At 35.7% G+C, this 13,389-nt stretch overlaps 1 protein-coding gene across 12 annotated transcripts in view; it reads right to left on the bottom strand.

Annotated features, from left to right (window-relative positions):
• Arhgap32 (Rho GTPase activating protein 32) overlaps nucleotides 1–13,389 on the bottom strand; it is a 320,258-nt gene that overhangs the window by 24,547 nt on the left and 282,322 nt on the right. For all 12 annotated transcript variants that reach the window (XM_087214296.1, XM_087214295.1, XM_087214289.1 and 9 more), the window contains 2 exons: nucleotides 1,767–1,869; nucleotides 106–250 (listed from right to left, as the gene is read on the bottom strand). In XM_087214296.1, coding sequence (XP_087070422.1) covers nucleotides 106–250; nucleotides 1,767–1,869 — 248 coding nt within the window. The remainder of the gene's footprint in view (nucleotides 1–105; nucleotides 251–1,766; nucleotides 1,870–13,389) is intronic.

Genomic DNA, 13,389 nt, shown 5'->3' with positions numbered 1-13,389 from the left:
TGTGAACACTGAATCTCCTCAATGTTCATTGTAACAAACTTGATTATAAGCCTAACACAGCAAAGCAACACAGGAGATCTTGAGCTGAAAGTAAATGGTACTCACAGAGAACTTCTCATACAGCTGGTAGGTGAGCAGAGGGTTGGGGAGCTCTCGGAAGTACAGCTTGCAGAGGGAGCCCACAGAATGGATGTCTTGTACATATGGTTCTTTTGTCAGGTCGGGGACATGCTCAGAGTCAAATTCATGCCTATTCCAGACAGAAGAGGACAACACAAAATTATTTTACTGAAGGAAGGCAAACACATGACTGGAACGCAATATCCAAAAGTGATGACCTTGGCCTCAGTGAGTTATTCTTTTCTTCAAATTATATTTCATGTAAATTTTATCTGGAGTTCAGCAGTAATTGATATATTATCACCAGCCAGGTAACTACAGGGAATATTAAAAGGGAAACAACTTCTAGCCCAGAGGACTAACTTTATCTCGGTTAGCTGTGACTTTCTTCAAACTATATTTCATATCAATCATATTTGGATTTCGGTGGCAACTGGAGTCTTATCATGAGGCAAGCATCTTTCTACATGAAAATTAAGGACACAGATTTAAATGGACAATAAACCATGAAATGTGTGTGAATAAGCAGCTCTTACAGCATATCAGCCTGAAAACAGTATACCTAATTTCTAAGGGTTTAAATATCTAATACTCTGGCAACTGCAGGAACCAGGGGTGAGCAGCAATTATACACAGAAATTCCTCAGATACAACTTGTACAGTTCAGCAATGTTATACTGAAGCAGAATAAGAATGCCTGAAACAATATAAAGCAATTTCTAGCTAAGGCTGAATTTTAATAGAAAGATCTGTAGCATTAGAATATATGAAACACAAGTCCCTAGAATGCTAAAGCAGATTAGGCTCACTCTCTAGGAGGTTAATTAATATTAATCTGCAGTCACGAGGTCACTTATCATCTTCCTAGAAGATTAATGTGTGGATGATCTGAACATTTGCTTTAGTGAATTTGAAACTGTCTTTAGTACAGGAACCAGTTTAAGCTATGGGCTATACCTTATTGTTAGAGCACTTTCCTATCATGCTCAAGATCCTGGGTTAAAAAAACTGAGTATTTTCTAAACATGTATTTCTGAAAAGGAAGCTGAGCTTTGTGGTCAATTAAAATATTAAAATTCTTGTAGAACAAAGGCAGTTACAGTGAAAAAAGAAGTGAGAATAGCATATTGGAATAGAATCCAAGATTAAGCAAAAATATTGCTTAATTTTATTGCTGGTAAAGAGAATACCACCTTTTTATTTGTCGCAGAGAAGCCATATAAGTGGAAGTGTAATAGATAACACACATACTTAGGTATACAATACAGAATTAGAGTCAAAGGAGGCTTTAGAAAAGGTTTCACACCTATTGATTTTTGTTAATAACCAAAGGGTAATTCTATTACAATGTAAATTTCATTTCTCTTGCTTGTCAAAAGTTCAGACTCAATTTTCCACAATCTTCAAACATTTTAAAGAGATAGAAGTATTTAAGAGGTTAAGGTGCATGGTTCTCTATTACTGTGTAAGTACAAATGTCATTTAGAAAATATACAGAAGAAACAATATGAATATTATCTCCTATTTCATCTCAACTATCTCACTGAAATTTATGGTCATCAAAGTAAGTTACTCAATTTTGAAATAATTTCATTTTAATGAGTTACATAGGAATAAAACAGAAAACGCCACAGATTTTTACCTACCGTAGTCTCTGGATATTGGAGGCAACTCCAGAGAGACGATATATTCCATCCACAATCCCATACCTCTCAATGAATGTTGTGCAGCTCTGAAGAACCTGGGGCACTAAAGAGAAATTTTAAGGATGTCAATTCAGTTGGTAACATTCAGTAGAATCACCGTTAGATAAAATGTGTAAATTAAAAAGGGATGAGTATCCGCTCACTAAAAATACTGATGTAGGCATGTTTACTTAATTTCACATTGAAACTACATAATTAGCACCTGAATAATCGGATTGGTTCGATTCTCACTTCATTAGGATAGACTTACATCTTGCAGTCTTCTGTCGTGAAGGCACTGACATCATTTTACCCAGTAAGCCCTAACACCATGACTGGTTAAAATATAGCTCAGTTTCACACACAGCAAATGATTCTGTAAAGTTAAATGTTTACCCCAACAATAGTTACTGGTAAGTGCTGCAATGTTTTACTTCTAAAAGACTTTTTCTCTCTCACAGTTAATGCTAATTCTAACTTATTTATTAAAACACCAACATAATGCAAAGGTCAAAGCAATTTCAAATTGATGAATCTTTTAATTTTCTGCTCATCTTCACACTAAATTTACTGACATTTTAACTTGATTTTATCTCTTCATTATAATGGAGACAACCTAAGAATAAATGGGAAATAAAAAAGTACTTTCAGTTAGCTCAGTGAACATATACAAAGAGCAATTATTCTGGGGCCTAGAACAGAATTTTCAAAGTATCTGATAGAAATTGTTATAAACATTCAAAATTTTATAATAGCTGAGATAAGAACATTCTTTATTTTGTAATCCGTATTGGTCAGTTTACTACGGTCATTCGACTGTTAGTTAAAATCCCTGAAAAAAAAGGATTGGAAGGACATTTGCTCTATGAAGAGCTACTGTGCTAGGTGTGAAACATTCAGAGGGCCAAATGAAAGACTGAAGATATTTTTGTAAGACAATTTTAACGAATTTCACTTACAGTACATTACTATGCCAGAACTTTATTATTGTTGCAAGTCTTTTCCTTGGTTCTCCTTCCTATTACTCCTACAGTCTTCTATAGTCTGTTAGATTCTATAACATATTTAAAATTGATCTCTTTATTTTTCATTTAAAAACAAAACACAGCAGCTGACAATATTGAACACTTCATATAAGCCAGGCTAGTTGCTTTAACCTGGACACCCTCCAATCCTCATAGAAATCCTATGACAAAGTTCTAGCATGATACTGATTTTAAAGAAACTGTATCTTAGAGATAAGTTTTGTCTAAGAAACAGGAGCCAAGGATGGAAATGAGATTCTAATGCAAGCACAGCACCAAGCTTTAAACTACTGTAGTATATTGCCTGGCACAGAAGATCCTTCACATTTACACTTATTATTATCCTGTTTTCCTATTTTACAACTAATTCTAGGCCAACTAAAATTCTACTTTTTGTCTCATAAACTAGCCATTTATACTCCTTCACAAAACAATATCCTCTATCCAGATTCTCCCCACTAATCCACAGCATATAGAAAATTCTATGTTGCTGTTCAAACCCAGCTAAACTATGACTCGTATTCCTTCTTTGAATATCTTCAAGTTAGGAGAGCTTCAGCACTGTGTTCTACTCACTACATGCTCACCAAACTGTATTATTTCAAAGTACCATTTATTTATTTATATACCATTATCCCTTATCCACTGTGAACTCTTCAAGGGAAAAAACCCAGCTCCCTTCTCCCTTCATCTCTGGACATTCAATACTCAGGAGCACTGTACTGACACAAGGAAAATTGTAACATAAATGTAATCAACAAGTGAATTAATTTACAGGTACCCAAGAGCATGAAAAAGTCATCTGATTAAGGTACTAGGGCAGGGACGTGCCATAAGTTTCACATGAAACTGTATTTATTTTCTACTGTATTCTTTCTGTGTCTGAAAACATTCTGGATTTGTAGTAATAAGAAAAGGATATGTCTATGTAGTAGAGATGAAGGTAGGCAGAACTGTTGGGTATTTTTGTGGACTGGCTTTGGTAAGAAGTAATCTCTCGGTCTAAATGAAATGTTAAGTATAAAGCATCTTTGTAAGAGCTCGGGCTCCATTTATATTATTACTCCATCAATAATAACCTTGTGCTTTAGGTTTCTACTCTAGAGTACTTATAGAGTAGGTTTCTAGTCTATAAACTAGAAATACAATAATAAACTTAGAGGTTAAAAAGTTTCTATCACTTATTTCAAAAGAAATATATTTAGAGATTACTGGGATCGTTAACATGGTTACCTAAAGTATGAAAGGAATACAAGGCTTTAATTTATTTTTTTGGTACCAGGAATCGAACTCAGGACCTTGCGCTTGCAAGGCAGGCAGCAGCACCACTCAGCTAAATCCCCGGCCCTTTAATTCTTTATTTTTAAGGTGCTTTTCATTATTTATACTCAAAATTAGCATGCTAACCTAACCCAAGCACACAAGAGATTGGCTTTGGAAGAAATCTCTTCAAGCACAGGATTTTATCTCCTTATCAGGTTCTCCTAAAATGCAATACAAAATTTTCATAAAAATAAGTTGCCGCCTATAGAAAATATTACTTTCACTAAATTCTTACATTCACTGGAGTCATATGTTTATATTCTCTCAGATGATTTTGAAAATACAGAAAAATTAAGGTTTATTTTCTTGAACATGACCAAACCTTGCATTTATAATAATTGATAAGAAACATCTGGATGGCTTCTTTTTGTTTTTACATTTACTAGCTGGTTTTATTTATTTATTTATTTTTATTAGTACATGTTTGCAGTACATACTGCTTATATTTCTGATGTTGAGGTGGGACATGCACATAACACATCTTAATTCTCTTTTTCATTCCCTTCCCGATCCCCTTCATATCTCGATCCTCTTCCCATTTGAGGAAAATCTATCCAGTAAGGATTAAATGTCTACAAACAAGTGCATAATGAGATTTAATAAATAAAACTGCATAATAACTGCTTATAATTTTTTTCCTTAAATTCTTTTATTAGTACATTTTAGGTATACAATACATTTACATTTATCATTGGGCACTTATGCCTTTACATGATATATCTTGGTTCTTATTTTTTCCCCATTTCCTGTCCTCCATTCACCCCCTCCACCCTTCCCTATTTACAAAGACTTTGTTTCCATTTTTTCCTTTTCTCATAATTTTTCCTTTCCCTTCTTTCCTTTCTCCTACCACTCCCACTTCCCCCCTTTGGACCATTTCTTCCTATTTCACATTATCAATTACTCATTTTAATCATTATTTACACTTTCAGTTTGTCACACCAGAGAAACTATTCAGCATTTACACATGTGTTGTATTTATTTCACTTAAGAGTCTGTCCTCAATATGCATCCATTTAGCTATAAATGTCTCTAGTTTCTTGTTCTTTATGGCTGAGTAGTACTCCATTTCATAAAAAAAAAAAATCACATCTTCTTTATCCAGTTTCCAGTTGATGGGCAATTGGGCTGTTTCCAAGCTTCAGCTATTACAAACTGTGCCGCTGTAAACATCGGTGCACATATATCACTGGTGGTATGATTCTTTTTAATTCTTTGAGGAAGATACCCAGCAGGGGAATAGCGGAGTCAAATGGGACCTCTAGTCCTAGTTTTTTGAGGTATCTCTATACTGATTTCCACAGTGGTTGCACCAGCTTGCACTCCCACGAACAATGGAGGAGTGTTCCTTTCTCACCACACCCCTGCCAGCATTTGTTTTTGGTTGACTTTTTGATGGCAGCCATTCTTTATGGAGTGAGGTGGAATCTCAGGGTTGTTTTCATCTGCATCTCTCAAATGACCAGTGATGTTGAACATTTTTTCATATGCTTATTTGCTGCTTTTACTTCATTGTCTTAGAAATGTCTGTTCATTTCAGATGTTCAATTTTGAATTGGGTCTTTGAATTTGGGGGTCTGATTTTTTTCAGTTCTTTATATATTCTAGACAGTAGTCCTTTGTCTGAGGTACTGCTCCTAAAATTTTTTTCCCACACTGTAGCTTGTCTCTTAGCTCTGTTGGTGGTTTCTCTTGCAGTGTAGAAGCTTTTTAATAAGATGAGATCCCAGTTGCTGATTCTTTCTGCTAGTTCCTGTGCTACTGAGATTCTGTTCATAATGTCTTTTCCTATGCCAATGTCTTCAAGAGTTCTACCTAATTTATCTTCCAGCAAGTTTAGTGTTTCTGTTTTAATATTTAGATCCTGAATCCACTTCAATCTTAGTTTAGTGCATGGTGATAGATATGGGTCTAGTTTTAATCTTTGGCAGGTTGAAATCCAGTTTTTCCAACACCATTTATTAAAGACCCTATCTTTCCTTCAGTGAGGATGGTTGGCTCCTTTGTCAAAGATGAGGTGGCTGAGTATGTCTGGAGTTGTTTCTGGATCTTCTAATCTATTCCACCGATCCTGAGGTCTGTTTCTTTGCCAGTACCATGCTGTTTATCACAGTAGCTTTGTAGTATAGTTTCAAGTTGTGGATTGTGATACTCCCTGCCAAGTCTCTGTTACCTAGAATTGCTTTTGCTATTCTAGGTCTCTTCTGGTTTCAAATGAATTTCTGGATTCTTTTCTCTAGTTCTGTGAAATATATTGTTAGGATTTCAATTGGCATTGCATTAATTCTATATAGCAGTTTTGAAAGTATGGCCATTTTCACTATATTGGTTCTTCCTACCCAGGAGCAAGGGATGTCTTTCCATTTTCTTATATCCTCTTCGATCTCTTTTTTCAGAGTGCTGTAGTTTTCAATGCAGAGGTCTTTTGCTTCCTTTGTCACATTGATTGCTAGATTTTTTTTTTTTTTTGTACCAGTGATCAAACTCGGGACCTTGCACTTGCTATATTTCATTTTTTGGATGCTATTGTGAAAGGAATTGTTTCCCTAATTTCTCTCTCAGTGAGTCTGTTATTTGTGTACAAGGAGGCTACTGTTTTGTGAGTGTTGACCTTGTACCCAGCTACTCTACTCCATCTGTCAATTAAGTCTAGAAGTCTTTTGGCAGAGTTTTTTGGGTCTTTTATGTAGAGTATCATATCGTCAGCAAATAATGACAGTTTAACTTCTTCTTTTCCTATCTTTATTTCTTTTCTTTCTGTTGTCTGATTGCTGTGGCTAATGTTTCCAGAACTACATTGAATAGGAGTGGTGATAGTGGACATCCTTGTTTTGTTCCTGATTTTAGCGTGAAGGTTTTCAGTTTTTGACCATTTAGTATGATGTTGGCTGTTGATTTTTCATAGATACCCTTAATCAGGTTGAGATAAAGACCTTCTATTCCAATTTTCTGTAGCATTTTTATTATGAATGGGTGTTAGATTTTGTCAAATGCTTTTTCTGCATCTACTGAGATGATCATATGGTTTTTGTCCTTGGCTTTGTTAATATAGTGTATTACATTTATTGATTTACATATGTTGAACCATCCTTGCATCCCTGGGATAAATTTGACTTGGTCAGGGAGTGTGATCTTCTTGATGATGCTCTGTATTCTGTTTGCCAGTATCTTGTTGAGAATTTTTGCATCTATGTTTATTAGGGAGATTGGCCTGTAGTTCTCTTTTTTGTTTGGGTCTTTCCCTGGTTTTGGAATCAAAGTAACACTTCCTTCCAGGAATGAATTTGGAAGTATTGTTTTCCTTTCAATTTCATTGAAGAGTTTAAAGAGTAATGGCAATACTTCTTCTCTAAATGTCTTGTAGAATTCAGCTAATTGCTTATAATTTTAAGCAGGACAAAGAGCTGGCAAAAATGGAAGAGAAAAACTAAAAAATTAGCTTTAAAAGAAACATTAGAAAGTGAAGAACAGTATCAGAAAATGAAAATTATCTAATTTCTTTTTTTTCATTGCCATGTAGGAAAGTAATATGACAATTTGTTTTAAAAGGTACCTTATTAGCACCCTTGTGCCCCCCTGCCCCCAACCATCCAGTAAACCAGCCAGTGCAAAACCAGTCATTACCCAGGCAAAATAACAACAGAAATAACCAACATAGCTCCTCCAGGCATTCCAAATAATATACTTTTCTTCTTTAACATTCTGTTTTTTAAACATGATCACATGACAATAAATTGATGATTTATAACATTAAAATTGTGGCTTTAAGGTGGAAAATACGTATCTCAAGAATTGATTCTAGATTGTTCTTGACACTTTTGGTTTTGTTTTGGTCCTTTCTTCTTCCTTCATCCACTCACTCACTCAGCAACCATATATTTATTAGGCAGGCATCAAGAAGCCATTCCAGAAACAGATGAAAAAGATCAGGTTCATTTGTGGCTTCCAAGAGAGACACAGGAGTGTCACTTTAAAGGATTAATTTCAGGGGTGATTTGGACTGTCTTTCTTTCTACTGTGCTTAGATTATAAAATGTGTGTAAACACATGCAAACTTAAAAAGAAGATCTCTTGTTGAAGGTGACAAATGACTTCAAAACACCAAAATATGCCCAGGCAACAGTTTCCTCTTCCTGGGGTTTAAAATATTTTTAAACTTTGTACTGAAGATAATTTTATCTATTTTCTCCAAAGTTTTCACTATTTCTATTAGCAATCTCATTTCAAACTTTTTTTGTTTTTTTTGGTACTGGGGATCAAACTCAGGACCTTGTGCTTGAGAGGGAGACGGTGGAACCACTGAGCTAAATCCCTGGCCCTCATTTCAAACTTTTAAGGAAATTCTGCTTTAACTATACGCAGCAAATAAAACAAGTCTTATAAAAAAAACCAGTGACACTTGAAAACTGTTCCACTTGATCAGATTTTATCATAATTAGGGAATGTATGACCACTGAAGTTAAACCTCTCACATAATCAAAAAAAGGATATATTGTCATCTGTTCTCACCTATCATTCTAAGAATGGAAACACCTCAAACTTGTAAGGTCCAATTAAAATGTATAATAGGTAATGTGAAATAGGAAGAAAAGGGGCAAAGGGGAAGGAAATGGGAGGGCTAGGGGAAAGGATAGAAGGGAATGGGATTAATATGAGAAAATGGAAAAATAGGAACAAAATCTTTGTAAATAGGGAGGACTGGAGGGGTTGAAGGGAGGGCTGGACAAGGGTGAAAAATAAGAACCAAGAGAGACTATGTAAAGGTGCAAATTTCCAATGATGAATGTCATTATATTGTATACCTAAAATGTACCAATGATTAGAATGAATAATCGAAAATGTAAAATAGGAAGAAAAGGTCCAAAGGGGTAGGGGTAGTGGGAGGGGCAGGGGAAAGGAAAGAAGGGAAAGGAAAAAATGATGAGAAATGGAAAAAATGGAAATAAAGTCTTTGTAAATAGGGAAGGGTGGAGGGCGTGAAGGGAGGGCTAGGAATGGGGAAAAAATAAGAACCAAGATGCATTATATAAAGGTACAATTCCCAATGAGAAATGTACTTGTGCTGTATACCTACAATGTACCAATAAAAGAATTTAATACAAAAAAAAAATTTGAACTGATGTTTCAAAGCTAATAAGTATGGCAGAACAACATGGAAAATGCTTGCTCACACCAATGATCTCATCTGAACAATGTTGCACAATGGCAAGATACAAAAAGAAATCAATAATAAAACATTCTGACTTTCTGAGCATGACTATGTAAACAAAAAATTAACCACTTAACAGTCCAATTATTTAAATGTAGGATGACCAAAAATTCCATATTTTTGGTAATCTTTACAAGATAATAGGAAGTACAAAAATGACAATTTAAGAAAGTTACTCAATACAAGAATTGACTGGTTGAAGTGACAGCTGCCCTGGTGATACTTGGGATAGTTGGTACATAAACATGCTGCCAGAGGGACACTCAGGGTAAACTATCAACTGGCTAACCTATGCATAAAAATACACTGTGAGTAGACTGTTACAGAACCACGTCTATAGATACCTGTGACGCAATCCTTAATCAACTCAATTGTGAACACTGTGAAGCTGAAACTCTGCAAGATCATCCTGAGTGAACCTTGGCACTAGGGACCACAAATTACAGAATAAAAAGAAAACTGCTTTGTTAGGATCCTACGTGATTTCTTACAACACTTTGCATAGAAGAAACATGTCAGGTTTGTCATCTGCTCCAACAGGGAGATGCTTCAAAGTTTAGAAAGTGTAACAAGATAATCTCTGGGCAAAGTTCATTATTTCCCAGAAATACAATTCAGAGTCACTGAGCAAAACAATCTGATATGAGCTTCTTTCTCAGAAAAATCCGGTGGAAAACATCTACTTTGTTTAGGGTGATGACAGTGCAGTCATGTGTGGTTAACAAGAGGTCCACACTGTGTCTGGTAGGGGAGTTCACTGTTGTACTAATACCACAGACCTGGATGGTATAGTCTACTCCACCCCCGGCCATATGTACAGTCCATTGTTCTGTGACTACAAACCTGTACAGCATGATACTGTAGTAGAGAACATAGGCAACTGTAACACAGTAGCAAGCACTTATTGTGTAAAAACAGAGCTGAACCAGTACAGTGAGAATATAGTACAGAAGATAAAGATGGCACACCTATATCAGGGACTTAGCTTGACTGGAGTGCCAGAACTGGGAGTTGCTCTGGTGAGTCCGTGAGTGGGTGGTGAGTGAACATGAACACCCAAGTCACTGGCATACTACTATTTCAGACTTTATAAACACTGTAAACTGTACTTATTAAAAATTCCTTAATAAATTAATCTTAGCTTAAGGTAACTTTTTACTTTATAAGCTTTAATTTTTAAAACCTTTTGGGCTTTCATAAGTTAGCTAAAAATACATATTATTACAACTGCAAAGAATTTCTTTCTACCTTTATTCAATACATTTTTCTCTTTGTAAACTTTTTTGTTAAAAATCAAGACATAAACACATCAGCCTTGGCTTCCACAGGGTCAGGATAATCAATGTCAGTCTTTCTCTTCCTCTTCTTTTTCTTCTGTAGTTTCCTTTTCTTCTGTCCTTTCTTCAGCTCTGCATTCCACTAACTGGTTCCTCAAAATGCCCATCTAGGAGCTCCTCAGTGCCATCCTCATTCGTTTTAGGGAAAAGTTCTTGGCTACTTCACCACAGCCTGTTGATTCCTGCAACCTCCTCATCCTTGCTGGATCCTCTGAATTCAGGACAAACCTCTTGAGTCACTTCCTCCCAGGTGTCCATGCATTCTTTGGTGACAATCATCACAACCCAAGCAAGGTCTTGCTGCAGTCACAGATGTCTTGAACCTCCCAGAACTGCACCAGGGTCTTCTCAGTGTCTTCCTCTGCTGCTATGATAGTTTGGCCAAATGCCTACTCATACACTAGATCTTAAACACTATTACTCCCTTACCCATTGCTGGACAGGTGCTGTCTAGAGGGAGCAACACCACTTTGTTATCCGGGTGAAGATTATCAATAAAGGGAGGGCGTGCCTGTGTATTATCAACATTAAGTAAAATCTTCAAAAGCAGGTTATTCTCCAAACAGTAATGCTTCATTTGGCTGGTGCAGAAATTTAGGAGGACATCTTGGAAGAGTAACTGGCTCATTACTTCTTATTGCCCCTGCAGTACCCTGGCAGTGTGTGTTTATTCATGTGCTTGACAGCACTGGATTCTGACTGTGCCAGGTCACCAGAGGTTTCTTTTTTTTTTTCATACCGGGGACTGAACTTAGGTCCTTGCAGGCAGTGAAACCACTGAACTAAATCCCCGGCCCACCAGAGGTTTCAATTTGCAACATTTCACATAAGCAAGACTACTGTCCCATCCTTATAATCCTTGAAATCTAGCACTGATTTCATCTGGCACTGAATCAAAGTCCTTTCAGGCATCCATCTCCAGAATAGGGAAGTTTTCTCCATAGTGGAGGTTTGCTCTGGCAAGTAATTCCCTCCAGTCAACTTACCTAGATTTTCCAGAAATTCTTCAGCAGGTTTTACATCAGCACTCAAACATACAACTACTGACTTTCATGTTATGTAATGAATAATGATTCTTCAATCACTTAAACTAGTCCAAGCTAGCAGTAAACCCAACACTATAGTGGGGCTGACCCTTTTCTTTCAATACTAAAAAACAACTACATTATTTGCTTTGGCTGTGATCATTATGGTGCGAAGAGGGACAGGATTCTGTGCCTGGTCTTCAGCCGAGGTTGCTCTTTCTCCTTATCTGATAAGGCTCTTCTGGAAGTTTTGTTAGTATGTTATCTTCACTGAAGAAGACCCTCTAACTGTTGCCATCATTTTGTTCCTCTTCAAGTTGTAGGTATGGTGGATGGAACATGCCTGACTGGCACACCATAACCATCATTTATTTTCCTCCCTTCATAGCCCTTGATCACTCTTAATTTTGTTTCCATGTCAATCAGTGTGGCCTCTTACTGGTGACTTAACAGTAGCTTTTGTTTACTTTGGAGCCAAAAACAAAACAACACATGACTGAAGCACAAGAGTACAATACAGTCAAGAGACAGTATGAGATGCATGAGGCTGCTGCCAGCACAACACATTAAGTGGTATGCTGTTTCACAGTGAATTTTTTTTTTAACTAAGCAAGAGTACATTCTCAAAAACAGCAAAACAGTAAATACATAAACCATTTACAGCCACTTATATCATTAAGTATCATGTACATAATTATAATTGTATGTGGTATACTTACATACAATTGTTAGCTCAGTAAGTTTGTTTACACCAATATCACCACCAACAAAAGTAATGTGTTGTACTAGACTTTTTTTTTTTTTTTGCTGGTCCTGGGGACTGAAACCAGGGCCTTGTGCACACTAAGTAGGTGCTCTATCACTAAGCTACACCTTCACCCCTGAGCTTGACTTTTTGAAGCCTGTACCATACAATGCAATAGAAATTTTTCAGCTACATTATTTTATGCAATGAGTGTCCTATATGTGGTCAACTGTTGATCAAAACAGCAGTATGTGATACATTTAAAGCCTAAACTAAAACAGAATACTTGTGAGGAAGAATGATTATACACATGATATATCTTCTGTTATTTTACATGTGTCTTTTGCATTTCTCCTCATAATGTATATAATTCTTTCACATGATTATTCTAATTAATGGAGATTTAAAAATATTGTAAATATATATTCAATTCTAATTCTTTTATATAGACTTCAAAATAGTCTGTCTCCATTTATGTGTGCATAAATATAAATGTATATATGTATACATGGATATAGACATAGATACATGATATAACTCTAGGTATAAGACGACATATATGGAAGTCTAAATCTTTAAAAAGGTAATTCCTCACATTCTTAAGCAAAGAAAAATAATCTTCATATTAAAAATCTACTTTCTTCAAAATTTCAGTTAATAAACATTAAGCTTCCCTTTTCCAACTCAGTCTTCATTTGAATATGCAAATGATATCTTTCATACAAATATTCATTTTTCACCATCCCTGATGAAATGGAAATTATTTTAATATGACGATTAGAATATATCTGGCCTCAGCCTTCAAAGTTTCAAGATTACCAAATTTCAATTACATGCTAATATTACAAGTTAATTTGTTGTTTTTCCAATCATTTGAGTATAGAATTTCTCTGCTGGACAGAGTATCAACAGAGAATTTT

This window comes from Heterocephalus glaber, unplaced genomic scaffold (genome assembly GCF_053883595.1).
Source record: "Heterocephalus glaber isolate CG9 unplaced genomic scaffold, H.glaber_assembly_v1.0 deba00001446, whole genome shotgun sequence".
NCBI lineage: Eukaryota > Metazoa > Chordata > Mammalia > Rodentia > Bathyergidae > Heterocephalus > Heterocephalus glaber.
Note: the sequence above shows the minus strand (reverse complement) of the source record. Positions and strands in the feature narration are given on the sequence as shown.